The sequence below is a fragment of the Eretmochelys imbricata genome, chromosome 10, assembly GCF_965152235.1.
Source record: "Eretmochelys imbricata isolate rEreImb1 chromosome 10, rEreImb1.hap1, whole genome shotgun sequence".
Lineage (NCBI taxonomy): Eukaryota > Metazoa > Chordata > Testudines > Cheloniidae > Eretmochelys > Eretmochelys imbricata.
The window spans coordinates 81,498,750-81,521,801 of NC_135581.1; the positions used below are offsets into that span (position 1 = coordinate 81,498,750).

Here is a 23,052-nt window from a genome sequence, read left to right on the forward strand (position 1 = left end):
ATATCTGAGATCTATGTTCTCTGTTGTTTGGAATCTCTCTTTTTCTCTCTCTTTTTTTGGTAACCTTAACTTTTAATTTGTTTGCTTTGTTTGTTTTGTTTGGTTTCAGCTATAATGTTCTGATTAGGTCATATTATTTTGTCTGGAAATCTGCCTTAATTATTGCCCCAAAATAATGTGGACTAATATGAAGAAAAATTTTGTTATAATGACAGTCACATTGCAATTACAGTTATTTTTGTGCTTAACAGATCAGTGTGCATCCAACCTCATCTATCCAGGTTTCAAGCGTAGGAACAGACAACTTAACAATCTATGGTAAGAACTCCTCGCTCTCATTCACAACAATGTCTTTGCAGATCCTAACTGTAAAATTGTATCATTTAGATTTGCGGTGACAAGATCTGTTTCAAAGCAGCTAGCTCTTGGGGAGCTGTGCCTGTGCCCATATTTCAGCATTCTAGAACTAAGAGTAGAAAAATCCCCAACTTGCAGGCTTGCAAAAAAGAAACTCCATGCAAATATCCTACATAATTCATTTAATAAGGCAGGGTTACATTTAAAATGTCAAAAATCATAGATTTTCTATAAATATGAAAATCATAAAGTTATGGCAAAAGTCCAGATATAGCTGGAATTTGTTTTACTCATGATATAGGTGAAAGTATATTAGGCAAATGTGCACCTGCAATTTTTATGAGTGCACTTTATAATTATTCGATAATCTTTTATAGAATCTCGTACAACCCCTTTTGGGTCAGAAGAGAAGAAGGAAGAGAAAACCCTGAGGAGCCTCGTGGAGATTCTGCAGGATATGATACAAGATGTTCCTACACAACGCACACCAACTGAACGAACCATCGTTACATCTAAAATAGTGAAATCGTATGTTGGTGAAAGTATTGGCTCTCTTTGGTTAAATGTGGGCCAGAAACATGGTGGAAAGCCACAGAAGTCAAAGGAAAAGGCTGCTGTTACAAGAAAATTTACCACATCTACAGCAACCCCATTTTGGAGACTGCGAACTGGCACTGAAGTTTCTGTTATTTTACACTCTAATGAGTCTTCTCGCTCAACAACACCACTGAAAAAAATATTTATTACATTTAAAAATGTTATTTCAAAAAGAAAAAGTAAGACTTTTGATCAGTTAACAAATGGATCCCTGGAAAATCTAGTTCAGTCTTTAAAGAATGTAAAAAACCTCAAACAGAAAACTCTAACAGAAACAGAAACCACCACCAAAGAAGCAGAAAACGTGAAACATGTTACAAAGGTGAAAAAGATACATGTATATGACAAAGTGAAACATCGACCTGCCGGTGAAGCAATCTTGGAAAAGATTGAAAAGCTAAAAAAATGGTTACAGAAGCCACCCGATTATGTTAAACAAAATCCACACCTCAAAGAGTATGTTGAGTCATCTGAAAACTATATAACGAAATCTCTTATGCTGGAAAAAGAAGCAGAGGCTTCACTAGGTCAGCTGTATCACCAACCTAAACCTTCACCTCCGAAAGAAAAGGTAGAACAGAACACAGAAGTAGAAGAACAGGACACAGCAGAAATCAGAAAGTTAAGAGCATTTATTAACCTGCTGTATGATTTTAGTCCTCAGCTAACTACATATATTGATAGTTCTGACAAGAAATATGTCCCAGAGGATATTAGTGTAAAAGCTATTGCTGTTCTTGATGCTATGAAACATGTTTTCTGTGGAAGTCAGGCAGAGCAAAACAAAAAAGTGTTGAAGAAGTTGCTAGAGGATGATATAAAGCTTTTAAACATAGTTCTTAAGAACCACGAATAGACTCTTAAAAATAGTTATTTATTGGTGCCCTTCATTGCATTTACTTAAATTTGAAAGATCAATTTTCTAGTTCGTCATTGTCCTCTAGACCTGGTCTTTGCTGTAACAATATTAAACTCAGTAATTAAACACCATTTTTAAAAAATTGTTCATTTTCAGTGTTTACCGTGATGGATTGTTGAGCTTGGATAAGCTTATTCTGTTGTTAAATTTGTGTTGGCATCTGAATGAATTATGCTTAGATATATTGTTTAAAATCATACAATTTCCTTTTGTAAGGGTTGTTCTGCAGTGCTGCTATAATACATACCAGTTAGTATAGAGGGCTGAAGTAAAGCTTTTAGTCTTTTAATGTTTATTTGTTAAAGTTATATAACATCAAAATAGATCTACACTCTTGGGCTAGTGGCTCTCAACAATAGGAATGCAGTACTCTGGTACTGGATAGTGGTTCCTGTAGCTACCAAATAAACGTCAAGGAACAACCCTTGGCTCCCTTGTTCACAAGTAGAGAAGGCGCTAACTGCAGTCAAACTACCATGGTTCTGACACATCAGGAAGGAAGTGGGTTGCAAAGGGGGCCTCTTGGACTACTCCATAAGAACTTGAGAACGGCCATACTGGGTCAGACCAAAGGTCCATCTAGCCCAGTGTCCTGTCTTCCGACAGTGGCCAAAGCCAGGTGCTTCTGAGGGAATGAACAAAACAAGTAATCATCAAGTGATCCGTGCCCTGTCACCCATTCCCTGCTTCTGGCAAACAGAAGCTAAGGACACCATCTCTGCCCTTCCTGACTAATAGCCATTGATGGACCTATCCTACATGAATTTATCTAATTCTTTTTTGAACCCTGTTAGTGTCTTGGTTTTCACAACATCCTCTGGCAAGGCGTTACACAGGTTGACTGTCTGTTGTGTGAAGAAATATTTCCTTTGTTTGTTTTAAACCTGCTGCCTATTAATTTAATTTGGTGACCCCTAGTTCTTGTGTTACGAGAAGGAGTAAAAAGAAAAGGAGTACTTGTGGCACCTTAGAGACTAACCAATTTATTTGAGCATGAGCTTTCGTGAGCTACAGCTCACTTCATCAGATTCAAGTGAGCTGTAGCTCACGAAAGCTCATGCTCAAATAAATTGGTTAGTCTCTAAGGTGCCACAAGTACTCCTTTTCTTTTTGCGAATACAGACTAACACGGCTGTTACTCTGAAACCTGAGAAGGAGTAAATAACACTTCCTTATTTACTTTCTCCACACCTTTCATGACTTTATAGACCTCTATCATATCCCTACTTAGTTGTCTCTTTTCCAAGCTGAAAAGTCCCAGTCTTGTTAACCTTTCCTCACATGGAAGTTGTTCCATACCTCTAATCATTTTTGTTGCACTTTTGTGTACCTTTTCCAATTCAAATATATCTTTTTTTGAGAGGGGGCAACCACATCTACACGCAGTATTCAAGATGTGGGGCGTACCGTGGATTTATATAGAGGTAATATGATATTTTCTAACTTATTATCTATCCTTTTCCTAATGATCACAACTTGCTGTTAGCTTTTTTAATTGCCGCTGCACATTGAGTGGATGGTTTCAGAGAACTATCCACAAGGGCTCCAAGATCTCTTTCTTGAGTGGTAACAGCTAATTTAGACCCCATTGTTTTATATGTATATTTGGGATTATGTTTTCCGATGTGCATTACTTTTCATTTATCAACATTGAACCCTACTCATCATGGGAGCTCTCCTTTATGGGACCTCTTACCCCATGGCTCAAAGGAAGGAAGCACAGGAGAGGTGCAAGTGTGGTCAGTGAATCTGTTACCACGTGGGGCTCTGGACAAAATGCAGACACAGACCCATTATATAGGGGAATTTCCTAGACTGTAGGAGCTGTGCTGGTATTCTGGGCTGGAAAAGGGATGATTTTTCCCTGTCCTCCAATGTCAGAGGATATTCCTAATTCAAAGCTTATTTATTCAAGTTTTGTATCCAACATTTGACCCCAAGTGAATTTTTTGTATGACAAGGCTGATATCTCTTGCCTTTGTTTGCTGGAGCCCATGTTTTTCTTATGACTTAATTTTTTTTAAGGCTTTTGAGACTTATTTTGGAAAGTAAGCCATAATGAAACGAGGTTTCCTTGAACATTCTTGGTGGCTTCTTCCTGCCTTCCCCATATACCTCGTGGCCTTTGAAGAGGAGATAATCCAAATCAACCATGTTTTCAGGTTGGGACAGGGCAGATATCCGGACCTGCAACATGAATCAGTGATCAGAGAGATTTATCTCCTGAATTCTGCTGTATAGATGCTGCTTACAGAGCCATATTTTTGCTCACTAGGTCCCAAAAGGTCAATGAACTTTGAGATCTAGAGGATGAAAAGCCAAGCCTTGTGAAGTATTAACTAATCAAAGGCTCCAACCCTTTTTTCACTTTACTAAGGGGAGCTTGCTCTCTTCAGATATATATGTGCAAGTTGTTCTTAATCAATTCAAAATAATTTATAGTTTCTGCTGCTTGTGCATAGGCACTTGCTGTTCTATATTGTTTCTGTTTTCTCAAGATTTCTTTTAAAATAACATGAGTTCTTAAAGACTTGTCAAATACTGTTGTTCCTACTTTTCTGTATATTTTTCATCTGTGCATGTTAAAAACTGATTGAAAATTGAAGCTTTAGAGTTTTTTTGACATATTGTCCAGAACTTCATATTAAATCTCTTTGATCTTATAGATTTGTTGGTTCACTATCTCTGATGTGGAGTTTCTTACAGCTTTTTCTAATAAATCTCGGATCATACCACGATAGTACTAATCTAACAGTCGGACTACTGCAACATGCTCATTATTGGTCTTTTAGTAGTATCCACTCAAATGATGAAAAATTTTAAATACACTTAACTTGAAAGTATATTTCTGGCTTTTAAACACATCCATTCATTCTGTTATTGATTTGGGATATTCATTTCAAATATCAAAGCTTTGCTATTTGGTGGTTTGTTTTTCCCTCTAAGAAACCGGAAACAAGAAGTTTGGCCAAATCAGCAGTTGGCTTGACTTACTGGCTGGGCAGGTAGTGTCTTCCTAAATAAATGTTACAAAGAAATAGAAAAGTGGAAATGGAATGGAAAAGCAAAAGGCACCACAGAAGACAACAGAGTTTAAATCCTCACTGTCATATGACAGGGCTTTGTAAATGTTGACAATCTTAACATAGGAGAGAAAAATAAAGCCAGTAAGGTCAAAAGTTGCATTGTCATGGGAAAGTTCAGAAATAGAGATTACTTGACAGATCAGAAGTTTGTTGTCTAGCATGGACATAAGAGCTTGTTGAACTGTTTTGTTACGACTAATTGTTATGATTTAGCTCCTTTTTCAGTTAGTGAATTATTCACATACCAAGCCTGGTTTATTTTTTTTGTTGTTGGTGGTGTTTTTTTTTTTTTGTTTTTGTTTTTTTTTTTTTGAATGTACAGAATTTGTTGTTCATAAGTAGTCATTTGTAGACAGGATAAATAATTGTCAGCATGTGGTCTATTTACAGCATGTTCACACTGAGTGTTTGCTGTTCGGTATTCATAGGCTTGATTGTCTTTGTCTTATGGTGTTAATGCTGCTTCTTGATTGAATTATTGAAACTTTTTAGGCAGGAAATAATGAATAGAGGATAACAAATACTGCATTTTCTACTACAGATTTTGGACAAATAATCACTTGTGATAAATTGTATGAACGCTTTTGGGTTTGTAAACATTTTCACGTGTAGTTCAACTGTTCAACCACCCCTGATGTGGACTTGATCTTGCTCCCATTAAATTTAATTTTTGCCTATTTTATTTAATCAAAATGATATAACTTGTTATAGGGGGTAAGGAATATTAAGAAAAACAAAAGATTCCTTCCAACCAATTTTAAATCAAAAGTTTGGAAAGTCAAAAATGATGATTCCTACAAGAACTGCCTCTTTGCCTCTTCCTTGTATAACTGTATAGGCTAGTACATTTATGCTTTGATATATATTTCTTAAACAAAAGCTTTTCATAGAAGGAATTAAGGTTTGTTGACTGTGACATCCCGCCAACTCAAATCTATGCCAGGGTATTGGACACTCTGTCACTGTACTCGAACTCGTGTTCAGTGAAAGCAACAGACTTCATCTTCATAAGGAACTTTTTTTGCCTGGAATAGATAAACAAACTTATTACAACACAAGAATACATAAATCTTCCTCACAGCATTGCACAAAATGTTGTTAACCATCTCAGCAACATTAGCAAATATTCAGGTTGAAAGATGTGCAGCAGTTAAGTGTGATGTGGTATGTTTGTGTGGGAAGCATGAGATGGGGGTGAGCATGAGCCTTGGAAGGGGTGTTTGTAGTGGCTTGGTAAATTATATTAATATATTCAAGAGAGCCGAGGTGCCATTCTAATACTCTAAATACCTTTAATGATGTACTCTTATTATCTTAACCTTTATATCCATTAGAGGCAAGGATTGGGCTTTGTTGACCTTTTTTTTTTTTTTTTAAAGGTCACATTTGGGGAAATCATACATCTGTATTTCCTGCCAGGTTTTGTGCAATCCAAGATCAAAGATTTTGATTTATTGATTTATTGACTACAAGTTTATAGAAAGGTAGGACAGTAATTTCATGGGGCTGGCTTTTGAGGTTTTAAAATATTCTTTATTATTCCATGGCTTGAGCCTACAAAATGCTGAGCAGTCTGTCCCTGATCCAGGAAAGCACTTAAGCACAGGTTTAACTTTAAGCACTTTATTCCCTGAAGTTAAGCATGTGCTTAAATGCTTTGCTGGATCAAGGACTGAGTATTCAGCACCTTCCAGGATTGAGCTCCTGATGTCTGTGATCTCTTGTATAGAAATGTTGTATGTGGAATTTTCTAGGAGGGCCCCTTTTAATATTCAGTTTAAATGTGCTAACCATTTTTTCTGTCTAAAATTACCACCTATAAATACGTTTTAAAACCTCCCCTTTAATTTATAAAAACGTCAAAAAACAGATGAAAATATAAAATCAGTGTGAATAAGTACACATAATCCTCTCTTTAGCCATCATGTGCATTATCCCATAAAAAGTGTCTTCCAAAATAAAATTAAGTTTCTGTTGTATGGAATTTTGTGCATTAACATTCAGATGTGGAGTTTGAGGCCACTAAAGAGTCATACGATTGGTAGTGCACAGCTTATATTGTACTGGCATAGCAGAATGATTTTACTGTATGCATTTGAGGAACACAGTCTTCTCTGTTGTTTATCAAGCTATTTAGATGTGTAATCATAAGCCACTCTAAAAGTAATTATGAAATAGGGTAATTATTAAGATGTCACCACCATATGTTCTGTAATGATTCAGCTGAAATCCTTTTATTTGACAGACAGAAACCTGTTAGCATGACAGAGTTAACTTAGACCTCTAAAAGAGAGACATCTCTACATTTTATTGTAAAATCATTTACAGATGAATTATTAGATAAGACTTGAAAAGTAGGATACACCAGCATTGTCCTATACTTCTACTGGGAAAAGCAGAATTCTGAAGAATGAAAGGCATTTCAAATGTATCATTTAAGGTGAGGGCTTTTATTCTGCAGAATGTGGCAATTTTTTATGATTCGATCTAAAATGCGTGAATTAACCAATATATTAAAATCACCAATGATACAAAAATCTTAAAAGGAAAAAAACAGTCATAAATATTTCTTACCATTTTATGGATCTTAAAAACCTTTAATTGTTATATTTGTTTTCTAGGAACATGTTTACAAATTGGAGTAGGAAAACCTATTTTAAAAATAATATTTTATGACTAACTATAAGTGATATATAATGTTGATCCATGTATGTACTTTGTTTTTAGTGTAAATACTCTGTTGGTAAATATCAAATCAACTCAATAGGTATTTATTGAAAAAAATCAGAAAGGAAATATAATACTTAAGGAAAATTCTTTAAATTGATATGCAGAAGCTGTTGGCTGTTATTTTTTTACACCAAGTGTATCCAGCTTGAGCGATTAATGTTTGTATGGCCGTTTATAACTTGTGAAATTATAAAGTAGTAAAAGTATGTTTAATACTCAAAAAGAAAATCTTTACAGAATTTAATTAATTAGCTTTTACACCTATTTTTAGCATCTGAGAAAGAGGCAAAGTTATATCGTGCTCATGCAGAATTTATTCTTTAAATTTTATTTATTTTCGGTTCTTTAAAAACAATACTTGTCTTTGGTCAGTCATGGTAGTTCTTTTTAAGGGAGTTTTTTAGAAAACACTGTGTCAAAGGGTATTAATTAAAAAAAATGGGATTTATGCACACTTTATTTCTCCTCTCTGTTTGTCTCTGTCTTTCTTTCATCAGCTTCACAGGTAGTGGTAGCAGCTCTTCTTATTCTCTTTGCTGTTTTTCTTGTTCTGACTGACTTTGCCTAGAGACCCATTACGGAGTAAATACACCGATTCATAACGTTGCATCTCCGTTTGGTAACTACCATCATAGTCCACTTTAATTAAAAATGAAGCCAAATACATTCTTGTATGGTCAACTTATGGTGTATAACCCTTAAAAGTCACCTTTGATGTTTCAAGTGCCTTCAAAGAGAGGGTATTTTTCATCTGTGCAAAACACCCAGTACTTCCCAAATTAGTTGTCTTTAAATCAGTCTTAGGGACATTTGAAGCAAGAAGTCACAATGTGAAAGGGGAATATTTATTAAGTATTCCCAACCCCAGTCCTTCAAAAAACATGGGATTTGCTTAAAAATCACGATATTTTAAAAAAATAATAAAATTTGGGTCTTTATTTGCCTTCTTGTTTTTGAGCCATTAGGGGTCACTTCGTAGCTTTCCTCTGCAGTTCTAATTTTTAAAAACAAAGCTGAAATTCTCATGTAATCATATGACTCCAGGAGCTGAAGCTTTAAGAAAAACACCAAATATTATGAGACTTGTGATTAAAATTGCAAGAGTTGCCAACACGGCTAGTAATGCATGCTAGGACAGTCAGCCCATCCAATCAATGGGAGTTCTTCTGGGCGTGCAGGAGCAGGCCTATAAAAATCAAAATGTAACAGGGCAGAGAGTTTTGTTGATTTTTTTAATGAATTCCTTGATAGTTGTGACAAGCTGTCAGAAGCAGTCTTTCCTGACTCTCAGCTGTGGATTGTGGTGGTTGGGCTATCAGAATACGTAAAAGCCAAAATATAATGGGCCCTCTTTCTATTGTGGTCAGAAATAACCCCAGTCGCATTTGAGCTGTATCTCCTTTTTGATACTCTGGTGGCTTGCTGATTCAAAGGACATTAATTTGGCTTGGGATCCATTTTTGAACTTGGGACAACAAACAGTTCAGTAAAGTTCAAAACCACGTCTCTGGAGTTAGTGCTCCCTGAACGCTACTGTCCAGACACGATGACTCTTTGGAGTAGCATCAGCTGTGCATGTTTCATTTCTGAGTAAGCTGTCTGGGGTGATTGGTTTGTTATGTTTGGGTTGAAATAAATCCGTACTGAAATTATTTAGTGGAATGGGGGTTGATTGTAAAATCCTGGGCCAAATCCTGGGGCCTGTACTCAGCTTTTATGCATTCCTTACTCAAGTAAAACTACTGATGTCAATGGGAGCTTTGCTTGAGTAAAGTCCAAGTCGTCCCATGGAGGGGCAGAGCTCCTCTTCTGTGTATGGCAGAGTACTGAGCCACCTCCACTGCACAGCTCCCTTACGGTCTGGATTCCACAAAGGCCTCTCCATGGGAGGTGTGGGATCCATGCGCAGGAGGCGTGAGAAGATTGGGCAGTGTCTGCACACTCAGTGGGGGAGTGCGCTACAGTGACAGTAGCAGCTGCTTGTGGTTATGGAGTCAAATGCTCAATGGCAAGTTGAAGGCTCCATCCTGCAAACATACACGTGTAACTTGACTCAGGTGAGTGGTCCAGTGGGTAGTGATTTAAATGGAACAGCTCATCTGAGTAAAGCTGCACACCTGAGTAAGTCTTCAGAATTGGGCCTTTTATTTATAAGCTGCCTAGACTACTTGATTTGCATGTACAAATTCCGACTTGAAAGCGAAATGGCTGAGTCTTGTGGCTATGTTTGTAAGTTGAAAAGGAGAATCTCTGCATTCAGAGCAACAGTAGGGGCCTTCTGGAAATATTTGATCGATTTAAACAAATTTGGATGAGCAGCTTAACAGACAAATGCTGAAATAAAACATACCTGTGAACAGTCCATCTGCCAGCCCCCAAGTGACTAAATAACACAGTTTCCCACTTCAGGCAAGCTCATGGTACTGACTATTAGATCATGCCCTTTTTGTAGCAGACTGCCAAAATTTCATGAGGCAAATTAGCAAAGTTTAAGGCATGTATATATAATAGAAATACTGTGAGGGTCCGGGGGGGGGGGAGGGTTGTTTGCATCAGCCCAGGGCATATTTGAACACAAGATTTATCTCTCTCTTATCCAAGTAAATACTTATATGATGTGATCTGGCAAAATGACCTTTTAAAATAATGTTTTAGTAAATGTGTCTTGATTCTGAGTTGACGTTTTTAGATCTGTTTTTTAAACTTGTATTAGGGTTTCTGTTGGAATCCCACTATGGAACACCATGAGTTAATGTGGAACACATGCCATTGAAAAGAAATACTAATATATTGGGAATTAATAAAAGTAACCCCTTTATGTTGTACTATTTTGCACTGAACTCAGTTATGTGGTGTGCCTACAATACCTGTTTTTCAGCTCTTGCATGAATTAGAATAGGTATAGTTATCATTACATTTGCTATTTTAATACAGTACAAATGTGCTTCATCAGGGTCATTTTAACTTAAAGTAAATATATTAAACACTGGATCAAAATTAGGCAAATTAACACTTTGTGTCTCATGGCACTCTTATTTGTGATATTGAGTTAGGAAGAATGGAACTCAGGACAGTGACATTGGGAAAAGGAAGAGACTCTGGACACAGTCACAAAAGACGTTTCAGGTAATGTGTGTTCTCTGTGACAGGAGTGTTGTAGTCTGAAATACATTCAGTTATGCATTTTGTTGTTTTAAAGGGAAGTTCAGCATTTTGAACATTTTACTAGAATAAAGAGAGCATAGAGGCTCCAAGCACAAATACACTTCCAGCACAGAGAGCTCTGAAAATACTTGCATGGTCTAGGCTTTCTTTATAAACTGTTAAAAGTAAGTAGAAGAATTTCAGAAAAATGCTGCCTTCACTCTGGGGAAAATGCTGACAGTTCAGGTATATCATCTACCAATAACCCAACCGGCAAATCAAAACGTTATTTTAGACAGTCAGGACCTAATTCTCTGGCAGGACCTAAAACTCGTGGCGAACGGGGGAAGTCCCGGATGACTGGAAAAAGGCTAATGTTGTGCCAATCTTTAAAAAAGGGAAGAAGGCGGATCCTGGGAACTACAGGCCAGTCAGCCTCACCTCAGTCCCCGGAAAAATCATGGAGCAGGTCCTCAAAGAATCAATCCTGAAGCACTTACATGAGAGGAAAGTCATCAGGAACAGTCAGCATGGATTCACCAAGGGAAGGTCATGCCTGACTAATCTAATCGCCTTCTATGATGAGATTACTGGTTCTGTGGATGAAGGGAAAGCAGTGGATGTATTGTTTCTTGACTTTAGCAAAGCTTTTGACATGGTCTCCCACAGTATTTTTGTCAGCAAGTTAAAGAAGTATGGGCTGGATGAATGCACTATAAGGTGGGTAGAAAGTTGGCTAGATTGTCAGGCTCAACGGGTAGTGATCAATGGCTCCATGTCTAGCTGGCAGCTGGTGTCAAGTGGAGTGCCCCAGGGGTCGGTCCTGGGGCCGGTTTTGTTCAATATCTTCATAAATGATCTGGAGGATGGTGTGCATTGCACTCTCAGCAAATTTGCGGATGATACTAAACTGGGAGGAGTGGTAGATACGCTGGAGGGCAGGGATAGGATACAGAGGGACCTAGACAAATTGGAGGATTGGGCCAAAAGAAATCTGATGAGGTTCAATAAGGATAAGTGTAGGGTCCTGCACTTAGGACAGAAGAATCCAATGCACAGCTACAGACTAGGGACCGAATGGCTAGGCAGCAGTTCTGCGGAAAAGGACCTAGGGGTTATAGTGGACGAGAAGCTGGATATGAGTCAGCAGTGTGCCCTTGTTGCCAAGAAGGCCAATGGCATTTTGGGATGTATAAGTAGGGGCATAGCGAGCAGATTGAGGGACATGATCGTCCCCCTCTATTCGACATTGGTGAGGCCTCATCTGGAGTACTGTGTCCAGTTTTGGGCCCCACACTACAAGAAGGATGTGGATAAAGTGGAGAGAGTCCAGCGAAGGGCAACAAAAATGATTAGGGGTCTGGAACACATGATTTATGAGAAGAGGCTGAGGGAACTGGGATTGTTTAGTCTGCAGAAGAGAAGAATGAGGTGGGATTTGATAGCTGCTTTCAACTACCTGAGAGGTGGTTCCAGAGAGGATGGTTCTAGATTATTCTCAGTGGTAGAAGAGGACAGGACAAGGAATAATGGTCTCAAGTTGCAGTGGGGGAGGTTTAGGTTGGATATTAGGAAAAACTTTTTCACTAGGAGGGTGGTGAAACACTGGAATGCGTTACCTAGGGAGGTGGTAGAATCTCCTTCCTTAGAAGTTTTTAAGGTCAGGCTTGACAAAGCCTTGGCTGGGATGATTTAATTGGGGATTGGTCCTGCTTTGAGCAGGGTTGGATTAGATGACCTCCTGAGGTCCCTTCCAGCCCTGATATTCTATGATTCTATGAATTCTGATCTCACAGGAATGTGAATTAGAAGTCGCTCCATTGCACTTAATGGAATTAACTGGTGTAAAACCAATCTGAGTCATCTTGTGGCCAGATAGTTGTATGTTAATAAAGGTTTGCAAAGTGTTCTGAGATCTCTGATTGAAGAGTTCTGAGACCTTCTGGTGCTGTGGTTGATTGGCACTGTAGGACAAGCTAAGGTCTCATGGATCCTTTCCCTCAGAATCTCCCTGTACCTTTCTGTAACACTTGTAAGATGAGTATTATCGTGATATTTAAATAATGAGATAAATTATGCCCAGAACCTCATCTAAAAACGAACTGTGCACTGCAAACTTTGTGTACTACAAGGTTTCTGGGACTCGACCCATGGAAGTGCTAAAGCCTCAATGAAGTTGTTTCAGTGTTCATAGAATCATAAAAGATTATGGTTGGAAGAGACCTCAGGGGGTCATCTAGTCCAACCCCCTGCTCAAAGCAGGACCCACACCAACTAAATCATGCCAGCCAGGGCTTTGTCAAGCCAGGCCTTAAAAGCCTCTAATGATGGAGATTCCATCACCTCCCCAGGTAACCCATTCCAGTGCTTCACCACCCTCATAGTAAAATAGTGTTTCCTAATATCCAACCTAGACCTCCTCCACTGCAACTTGAGACCATTGCTCCTTGTTCTTGTCATCTGCCACCACTGAGAACAGTCTAACTCCATTCTCTTTGGAACCCCCCTTCAGGTAGTTGAAGGCTGCTATCAAATCTCCCCTTACTCTTCTCTTCTGCAGACTAAAGAAGCCCAGTTCCCTCAGCTTCTCCTCGTAAGTCATGTGCCCCAGCCCCCTTGATCATTTTCATTGCCCTCCGCTGGACTCTATTCAATTTGTCCACATCCTTTCTGTAGTGGGGGACCCAAACCTGGACCCAATACTCCAGATGTGGCCTCACCAGTGCCAAATAGAGGGAAATAATCACTTCCCTCGATCTGCTGGCAATGGTCCTACTAATGCAGCCCAATATGCCGTTAGCCTTCTTGGCAACAAGGGCACACTGTTGACTCATATCCAGCTTCTCATCTATTGTAATCCCCAGGTCCTTTTCTGCAGAACTACTGCTTAGCCAGTTGATCCCCAGCCTGTAGCGGTGCATGGGATTCTTCCTTCCTAAGTGCAGGACTCTGCACTTGTCCTTATTGAATCTCATCAGATTTCTTTTGGCCCAATCCTCCAATTTGTCTAGGTCACTCTGGACCCTATCCCTACCCTCCAGCATATCTACCTCTTCCCCCCAGCTTAGTGTCATCTGCGAACTCATTGAGGTTGCAATCCATCCCATTATCCAGATCATTAATAAAGATGTTGAACAAAACCGGCCTCAGGACCGACCCTTGGGGCACTCCGCTTGATACTGGCTGCCAACTAGACATGGAGCCATTGATCACTACCCGTTGAGCCCGACAATCTAGCCAGCTTTCTATCTACCTTATAGTCCATTCATCCAGTCCACACTTTTTTAACTTGCTAGCAAGAATACTGTGGGAGATCGTATCAAAAGCTTTGCTAAAGTTAGGATATATCACATCCACTGCTTTTCATATATCCACAGAGCCAGTTATCTCATCATAGAAGGCAATCAGGTTGGTCAGGCATGACTTGCCCTTGGTAAATCCATGTTGACTGTTCCTGATCACCTTTCTCTCCTCCAAGTGCTTCAAAATGGTTTAGCTGAGGACCTGCTCCATGATTTTTGCAGGGACTGAGGTGAGGCTGACCGGTCTGTAGTTCCGCAGGTTCTCCTCCTTCCCTTTTTTAAAGATGAGCACTATATTTGCCTTTTTCCAATCGTCCGGGACCTCCCCTGATCGCCATGTGTTTTCAAAGATAATGGCCAGTGACTCTGCAATCACATCCCTCAGACCCTCGGATGCATTAGATCTGGACCCATGGATTTGTGCATGTCCAGCTTTTCTAAATAGTCCGTAACCTGTTCTTTCACCATTGAGGGTTCCTCACCTCCTCCCCATACTATGTTGCCCAGGACAGCGGTGTGGGAGCTGAGCCTTGTCTGTTGCCATGTTTGCATTCGGCCTGGAGTTTTCCTTTATTGCACTAACCATAGTGTGTCAGTTTGCCAACTTACTGAGTTTTTAAGTAACTAAGTAAACAGAGGGAGCCTTCGAAATGAGATTTGCTGCCTCCATGCCAGTGATGAAGTGAAACTATACCCCTTGATGTGTGAGCTGCACTTTACTTTCTAAACTAACTGGCTTATCACACATGGACCTGAAGTGCCTATTACATCAGTTCATAGCAAAGTGCAAGTGGTTTACTATCTGGTTTCTGGTTCTGACATTCCCATGGCAACGTCCCCCCAGTTTAGTCACAGTTTACTGCCTCACAAGTAGGATTTGTTCAAAAATTGAATAAAGGTTGCAGCATGAAAAAAGACACTTCCCCATGTGTTCTTGATGGCTAATAAATAAAGACTGAGACTCAGTGTGAATAGGAGCTCTTTACTGATTTTGGCAGGGTGCAGTTTTCAAGGTTAGACCATTTAATAGAGCCAGCGATGTAAAATAAAGGAAATTAAAAGAATAACATAAACAGCTGTGGTCAGCTACATTTTAAGTACAATGAGGCAACAGAATAACTAAGCTGCAATTTAACATATGAGAGAATAAGTGGACATGAGTCAGGAAACGTGTGAAATCATAAATTAAAAGACAGTGTGAAGTGGTACAGAGCTTGATAATGCTTTACCTTTATAGATAGATTTATAATATAGTGTATAAAACCTGTGTAGCCGTGTCAAGTATTTTATACCTAGTTTGTGTGTGTCTCTCTCACACACATATAAACTGGATATAAAAATACCTGATATATTACTGGAAGATCCTTTCAGGAGGAGTGTAAAATTCTTATGATGATCCCTATTTGGCTGACTCCTGGAGATGTAAGAATGGGATCTGGTATCTGGAAGGGTTTTAGTTTAATAGAACATGACACATGGGATGATTTACAATACTGAAACGACTTGTTGACTATTCTCTCTTTCCTGTTTTTATGGACCATTGGTCTAACCCAGTATGGCCATTCTTATGTTCTTATGATAAGTAAAGCTGGTAATTCTGCCTGGTAGTTAAGGTTCCTTGATACTTCCCATTATAAAACCCTGTTTTCAGTTATTTGTAACTTTACCAGACGTTAACAATTTGGGTTGAAATTTTGCATGCCAGGTGTCTGTCTCGGTCTGATTTTTGTTTTTTGTTTTTAAGTTTCAGCAAAAATGGTTCTGCCATTTCTGAGAACAAGACTAGGGAAAAATACATTTATTTTGCCCAGGTTAAAAAAATTCCTATAGCAGTTTCATTTAAAGCCTTTAGCTCCCTAGGGTTTTGTGGTAAATTTGTGAAATTTGGCCTGGCCTGGGGATATGCATTTTTGCTGTTCCCTTGACAAAATGCCAAATCTGGCTAAGTTATTAGCTTTTGAAAAGTTTCAGTTTGCACATGCACAGTAGAGATGTGAGAGTTTGGCAGCTAAATTCTGCGAAGATTCCATCTATACCGAGCATGCTCCAGCCCGTGGCTGCAGGGGATGAGCAGGGTTTTGCCGGCAAGTGCTGCTCCTGACTGCTCTGGTACTGGGCATAGGAACTGAGAGCCAGGAGATGGTCTTTATTGTACCCCCAATGCTCCCTGGGCTGGCACTCAAGCAGTGTTGCGGAGAACACAGCTTGACTCAAATGCAGAAGATAAGAGGCAAATGGAGTGCAGGGCATAGCAGAGGGAGTAGTGGACAAGGACCATGGGGTGGGGAGAGACTGGGACTGGGACCTGGCAACTAGATCTGTACACAGAGGACGCTGGCACTGGCTGGACAGCTGTACCTGCTATTTTAACAGAGGCCTGGGGGAAACACCAATGATAGGAAGATATTGAAATATAATTCTCAAAATATTCTCAATTCCCAAAGCATATCAAACCAAAACGGATCCCTTACTGCTATATGTCTGATCCAGTGCACTAAATGCCCTAATAACAACTGTGTGGATGAAACCAGACAATCATCCGCACACAGAGAAATGATACAAGAGGCTGGGCAAACACCTTTCACGAAACAGTTACTCCATAGCTCACCTCTCAGGCTGCGTCCTCAAAGGAAAGCTGCACAATGGCTTCAAAAGATGCCCCTGGGAACTTGAATTTATAACTTTGCTAGACACTAAAAATCATGGACTGAACAGAGACACCGGATTTATGAAAAGAAAAGGAGTACTTGTGGCACCGTAGAGACTAACCAATTTATTTGAGCATAAGCTTTCGTGAGCTACAGCTCACTTCATCGGAAGTTGCATCCGATGAAGTGAGCTGTAGCTCATGAAAGCTCATGCTCAAATAAATTGGTTAGTCTCTACGGGGCCACAAGTACTCCTTTTCTTTCTGCAAATACAGACGAACACAGCTGTTACTCTGAAACCGGATTTATGGCTTCTTACAATGATCCGTAACCCACTAGCCCCATGACTGGAGAGTTGTTAACAGTCCACTCCACTTTGAATGGTCTCTTATAATAAGTGTTAAATACTTGTGCTAAAGAATCTGTTCCACCTTGTATTTAGCTGTGGCACTGAGTGCATTTCACAGAGCCAAAGAGGAGCTTGGTGTAACTTGAAAGCTTGTCTCATTCACCAACAGAAGTTGGTTCAATAAAAGATATTACCTCAGCCATGTTGTCTCTCTAATGTGCCTAATAAGGCATTTCTAAATCTGAGCAATTAACATGAAGTCCTAGTGACAGTGTTTAATGGTGCCTTTTTTTTATTTCTAGCACAATGAGTATAGACGATGATACCCAATGGCTTGAGTGGGTAACGAAGCAGTTTGAAAGCATCGCTGGGGAAGGTAAAGAAATTGACTTGGAAGAATTCAAAACTGCTCTGAAAGTGAAAGAGGCAAGTTCTTTAGGGTTTGGGGGGAGTTTGGCTGATGATCTGCTGTGTTTCTGTTCAGATAGCCAGATGTGAGCTCAGACTGTAGAGGTATTATTAGACTTCACCCTTTTGTTAGTAGTTAGTGCCAAACAATACTGGCAGATTGAAAAGGGTCTGTGGTCTGTTGTTGTCCTGTCTTAATTAGAAAAGTTTCAGAGTAACAGCCGTGTTAGTCTGTATTCGCAAAAAGAAAAGGAGTACTTGTGGCACCTTAGAGACTAACCAATTTATTTGAGCATAAGCTTTCGTGAGCTACAGCTCACTTCATCGGATGCATACTGTGGAAAGTGTAGAAAATCTTTTTCTATACACACAAAGCATGAAAAAGTACCTCCTCCCACCCCACTCTCCTGCTGCCCCCCCAACCTGAAGCAAATACTCACCAGCAACCACATACCACACAACAGAACCACTAACCCAGGAACCTATCCTTGCAACAAAGCCCGTTGCCAACTGTGCCCACATATCTATTCAGGGGACACCATCACAGGGCCTAATAACATCAGCCACACTATCAGAGGCTCGTTCACCTGCACATCCACCAATGTGATATATGCCATCATGTGCCAGCAATGCCCCTCTGCCATGTACATTGGTCAAACTGGACAGTCTCTACGTAAAAGAATAAATGGACACAAATCAGATGTCAAGAATTATAACATTCATAAACCAGTCGGAGAACACTTCAATCTCTCTGGTCACGCAATTACAGACATGAAAGTTGTGATATTACAACAAAAAAACTTCAAATCCAGGCTCCAGCGAGAAACTTTTGAATTGGAATTCATTTGCAAATTTGATACAATTAACTTAGGCTTGAATAGAGACTGGGAGTGGCTAAGTCATTATGCAAGGTAACCTATTTCCCCTTGTTTCCCCCCCCCCCCCCGACGTTCTTGTTAAACCCTGGATTTGTGCTGGAAATGGCCAACCTTGATTATCATACACATTGTAAGGAGAGTGATCACTTTAGATAAGCTATTACCAGCAGGAGAGTGGGGTGGGAGGAGGTATTTTTTTATGCTGTGTGTGTATATAAAAAGATCTTCTACACTTTCCGCAGTATGCATCCGATGAAGTGAGCTGTAGCTCATGAAAGCTTATGCTCAAATAAATTGGTTAGTCTCTAAGGTGCCACAAGTACTCCTTTTCTAATTAGAAAAGTGAAGCTTAAAAACAGAATGGTGGGGCTAATGAAGAAGGGTTATAAAGAGCTTTGATTATCACAGTACTCGTCGTATATTGTTAGCAGTGATGGAAACCACAGGTGAAAGACTAGGGATAAATCTTTAAGTCTTAGTCTGTTCGTCTGACTAGTTTTTCCTAAGGTTGCCCATCACCATGATATTCAGCCCTTACTAAGCCAAAATTTCCATTGATGTTAATGGAAAAGTTCTGGCTTGGGTTTATAAGGAGTTCCCCTCAAGTGTTGTTGAAAATATTTGTTCTCCTTTCTGTAGTCCTTCTTCGCGGAGAGGTTCTTTGCATTGTTTGATTCTGATGGGAGTGGAACCATTAGTTTAGATGAGTTACTCAAAGCCTTGAACCTTCTCATACATGGAGACGAAACAGACAAGCTAAGATTCCTCTTCCAAGTTTACGACGTAGATGGTAAGATTCTGAAGAACATACTTATCCCCAGTTGTCATTTGGATATCAATGCTGCTGTCCTGACCATGAGAGTGCTTCTGCCTTCTTAAAGATGGGTGGAGGGGACATGCCATTAGCATATATTTATATGAATTGGACAGCTCAGCTGAAGCCATTCTTTAATATTCTATAGCGCCACCCTTGTCCTCTTCCAGCACAACATAGACTTCTCTCCTGAATTAAAGCAATCTGTCTGAGAACTATCGGTAATGGACACTTCTAAACCATCTATCAAGCTTAACTTTGAAATCCATGACTTTTCAATCTTCCCCATCTGTGATGAAAGTCTCAAAAATACCCATAAAAGGCAGCAATTAAACTAGCTTCAATTGTAAGTTCTACCTCGGTATGTTCTTACCCTAGATGCTGGAGAGGAGCCAAACCTTTAGGGCTAGATTCACCAAGGGGACTTACACACCTCACTGCTACATTCGGAACCTAAGTCCAAACTTTAGATCATCAGAGCTACTGCTGCCTAAGTCCCTATGTTTCCATTTGTAAAGTCCCCTAGGTACCTCCGCCTCTGTCATGGGGTACATACACAGCCACCTCAGTCCTGACACTGCCAAGGAGCTCAGCACCTAACTCACAACTCAGCCCCAGGAGGATTCTTGAACTAGGCCTTCCTTCATCTATCTCACTTGTGGGGCCTGATCGGGTCGGTGTGCTGAGAGACCCCCTTAGAGCACATCTAGTGGATCAGACCCCACACAGAATACAGCCAGGGCAGGCGGGTCCCCCCCCCCCACGTTTACCCAATAGCCCAGTGGCTGCAGCACTCACCAGGATGTGAGAGACCCCGATTCAAATCCTCACTCTGCTTGGGGTAGAGCAGGGATTTGAACCCAGATCGGTCGCCTCCTAGCTGAGTCCTCTCACCACTGGATCATGGGGTAACTCCCTCCCAATCTCCCTTGTTGGAGCTGTTCCACTCTGTATAAATAATTAAATATTAATTGGGCCACAGAGAGAGAGAGTATGCCTACGCCACAATCAGAGGTGTAACTGTGGCATGCATAGCCATCCCCATCAATAGCAGTGAAGCCGTGGCAGCACTGGTTGTACAAGTCCATGCAAGATTCTGGATATGTATTCAGGTGGCTAGCCCATGCTGCCACAGCATCATTATTATTGTTATTCGAGCAAGCTACATGACAGCTAGCTCGGGGATGTCGACACACGCTGCAGTCACACCTCTGATTTCGGTACACAGAGAAAGAGATTAATTAATGCACTGATTGCACCAATGACTATTTTAATTATTTATACACGGTATTTAAACACACGCAGTGAAGAACAAGTGCAGTCAAAGACAATAAAAAGTATTTTGTTAACAAAACATATTTGTTCAAAAATATTATTTATAGTGAATGGTTTGATCAAAACTACAGGGGCAGGTTTGAAGCTAGGGACCTGATTCTAAAACATACCTGCCTCAACTTGAAATTTGCAAAGAGGTTTAGTTTTGAGGGTCATGCTTTTTTGTTTGGTCCAGTATTGAAATTCTGGTACATGTGAAACGTTGGTTTATATACAGGCTAGGAAAAGTGAAAACATCAGCAAAATAAATGTCCCAGTTCTGACCTGGCAGTATTTTCTGCTCTGACCTAATTGAGCTTAAAGGATTGGCTACAAAACTAAGAACCAGATCTCTTTCCAAGCTAATTTGTCTTTACATTTTGCAGCCAGTTAAGCATGTCTGTGTGGATTTCATAATGGTGAACATTGTCAATCAAGATTGGAATTCACATTCTCAAAATAGTTGTTTCACATAGATCACTCACTACTTAATCTGCATTCAACTGATTTTTTTCTAATCTATCAACAATTAGCCAACCTTACCCTTGGGGCACAATTTCCCAATGAAAATCCTGAGTGCAAGGAAGGAGGCCTGTTTCTGTATCCAAGGGGAAGATAAAACTAAAAGCACCCAGGGTTTTCATAAACCCGTTCACTAGCTGTTGTGTATCCTTTTGTTGTCTTGGTAACACAGGAGCAAATGTGTTATTACTTTCATCTGTGTCAGATGCAAATTCTTGCTCATTGTAGGCAGTGGTTCCATCGACCCGGATGAACTGCGCACAGTCCTGAAATCATGTCTGAAGGAGAGCACAATATCCTTGCCAGAGGAGAAACTGGATGACCTCACGCTGGCTCTTTTTGAGTCGGCTGACAAAGACAACAGTGGCTCCATCACTTTTGAGGAACTCAAGGAGGAACTAGAATGCTTTCCAGAGGTCATGGAGAACTTAACCATAAGGTAATGGCTTTGACAGGCCCCTCTGGGTTCCTAATCAGCGCTGTATATTAGAACTGCATTTTCCTTGGTAGCACCTTGCTCTTCCCCGATTTCACAGGCTCCTTCAATATCATTATTTATGCTCATAGCGGCCTCCCCGCAGAGGGGTGCTTTTTATTTTTTCCCTTTGCGATTAAGTGTCCCTGTACCAAACCCTTCCCTCATCGGGAGAGCACGAGGCCTGGGATCCCGTCCGAGGCCTGGGATCCCATCCGAGGCCTGGAGGTGATTTTTGAGAAGCAGCTCACTTAAAGGAAGCTGCATCCCTTCTGTCCACAATGGGGCTGCTTGGACATTCTCAGGGCAAGACGCCCAACATGCTGTGCTCCAACTACACAGACTTGGCATGCTTGAGTCTATTGCTGGCAGCTGCCATCGAGCAGGGAGCTGGCATGGTTTGTGACACTCGCTTACCGATGCCCAGTGTGAGAAACCGGACACCAGTTTCTGTGCTGCTGCAGTGCAGGACTAACCATCAGAACAGGGCAGTGATGTTTAATAATGAAGGGCCTAAGATCCTGAGCATCTCCTGCGAGGCGCTGCAAGCATCCCCTGCTGAAATGAAGAGCATGGTTGCACTTCAGAAATGCTGCTTGTCGTGTGCTGTGAAATGCTCTTCCCGGAGGAGAAGAAGCCAGGAGTGAGTCTTGCCATGTGAACCATCAGAATGTGAACGGGAGCAAAATACTGTAGTGTTCTAGACATTACACATCACAATTGACTCTCCTCCTAATCTGTACAATTAAAGGCCCATCTAGAGCCGAGGGTAGCGGTATCATTCAGGATGGTTCCCCTCTCTCAATAGATACTTCAGCAGAGATACCGTCAGAATGTGAGGAGCCCAGTGGGATACCTCTCATTCTTATTTCCATAAGGCGAATCTCCTGATTCCACCTAATCAGCATTAACTGAGGGACATTGACCCTTCTCCGGCATTGTGGAATGACTTAGGCACATCATCTCCACCTATTCGGTTTCCTCCTGTTGGTGACTTACAGCTGCCTTTCCACTTTCTGTGCTTCAAGAAGTTGGGACTTCAGGGTGCCTCCATCTGTCCATTTATTGTAGGCTCCCACTGCTCACCTTTGTGGCCATTACAGCCCCCGGGAAGGAGGGTTTGTGTTCCAGTAACTTTATCCAAATCCTTCTCCACCAATCCTGATTCATTTAGGAATCAGTAGTGCACTGCGTGAACAGAGCAGCCCAGGGGACATTCCAGACGGTAAACCAAGAGCTCAGGCCAAAGGCAGCCAGAGTTTATACTCTTCTACTGCTCTCAATCTATCCAAAGGGTCCCAGAGGTATGATATGCTCAAGATGGTGCAAAATGGCTGCAATCTCTTCCCTGCAGCCCAGTGGAAGACCAGCACCAACGTGTAGGGGCATGCAGTCATCATCATCGTCTTGGCAAATCCCAAAGGGACATGGCCTTCTTGCAAACCTAGCACCACCCAGATCGATCTCTGGCAAGATGGTTAAGGTGGTCTGATTGTGCGTTCGGTTTCT

The 23,052-nt window shown here is 40.6% G+C and overlaps 2 protein-coding genes across 17 annotated transcripts in view; both read left to right on the plus strand.

Moving 5' to 3' along the window:
* Positions 1 to 1,955, plus strand: part of SPESP1 (sperm equatorial segment protein 1) — a 63,035-nt gene extending 61,080 nt beyond the window's left edge. For all 16 annotated transcript variants that reach the window (XM_077827830.1, XM_077827826.1, XM_077827829.1 and 13 more), the window contains 2 exons: positions 252 to 318; positions 735 to 1,955. In XM_077827830.1, the coding sequence (XP_077683956.1) occupies positions 252 to 318; positions 735 to 1,810 (1,143 nt within the window). In that variant the 3' untranslated portion in view covers positions 1,811 to 1,955. The remainder of the gene's footprint in view (positions 1 to 251; positions 319 to 734) is intronic.
* Positions 1,956 to 10,754: 8,799 nt separating this feature from the next.
* The window catches only part of NOX5 (NADPH oxidase 5), a 31,454-nt gene continuing 19,156 nt past the window's right edge, over positions 10,755 to 23,052 (plus strand). The window contains exons 1-4 of the mRNA XM_077828133.1: positions 10,755 to 10,815; positions 17,435 to 17,558; positions 19,058 to 19,208; positions 21,297 to 21,507. Coding sequence (XP_077684259.1) covers positions 17,439 to 17,558; positions 19,058 to 19,208; positions 21,297 to 21,507 — 482 coding nt within the window. The 5' untranslated portion in view covers positions 10,755 to 10,815; positions 17,435 to 17,438. The remainder of the gene's footprint in view (positions 10,816 to 17,434; positions 17,559 to 19,057; positions 19,209 to 21,296; positions 21,508 to 23,052) is intronic.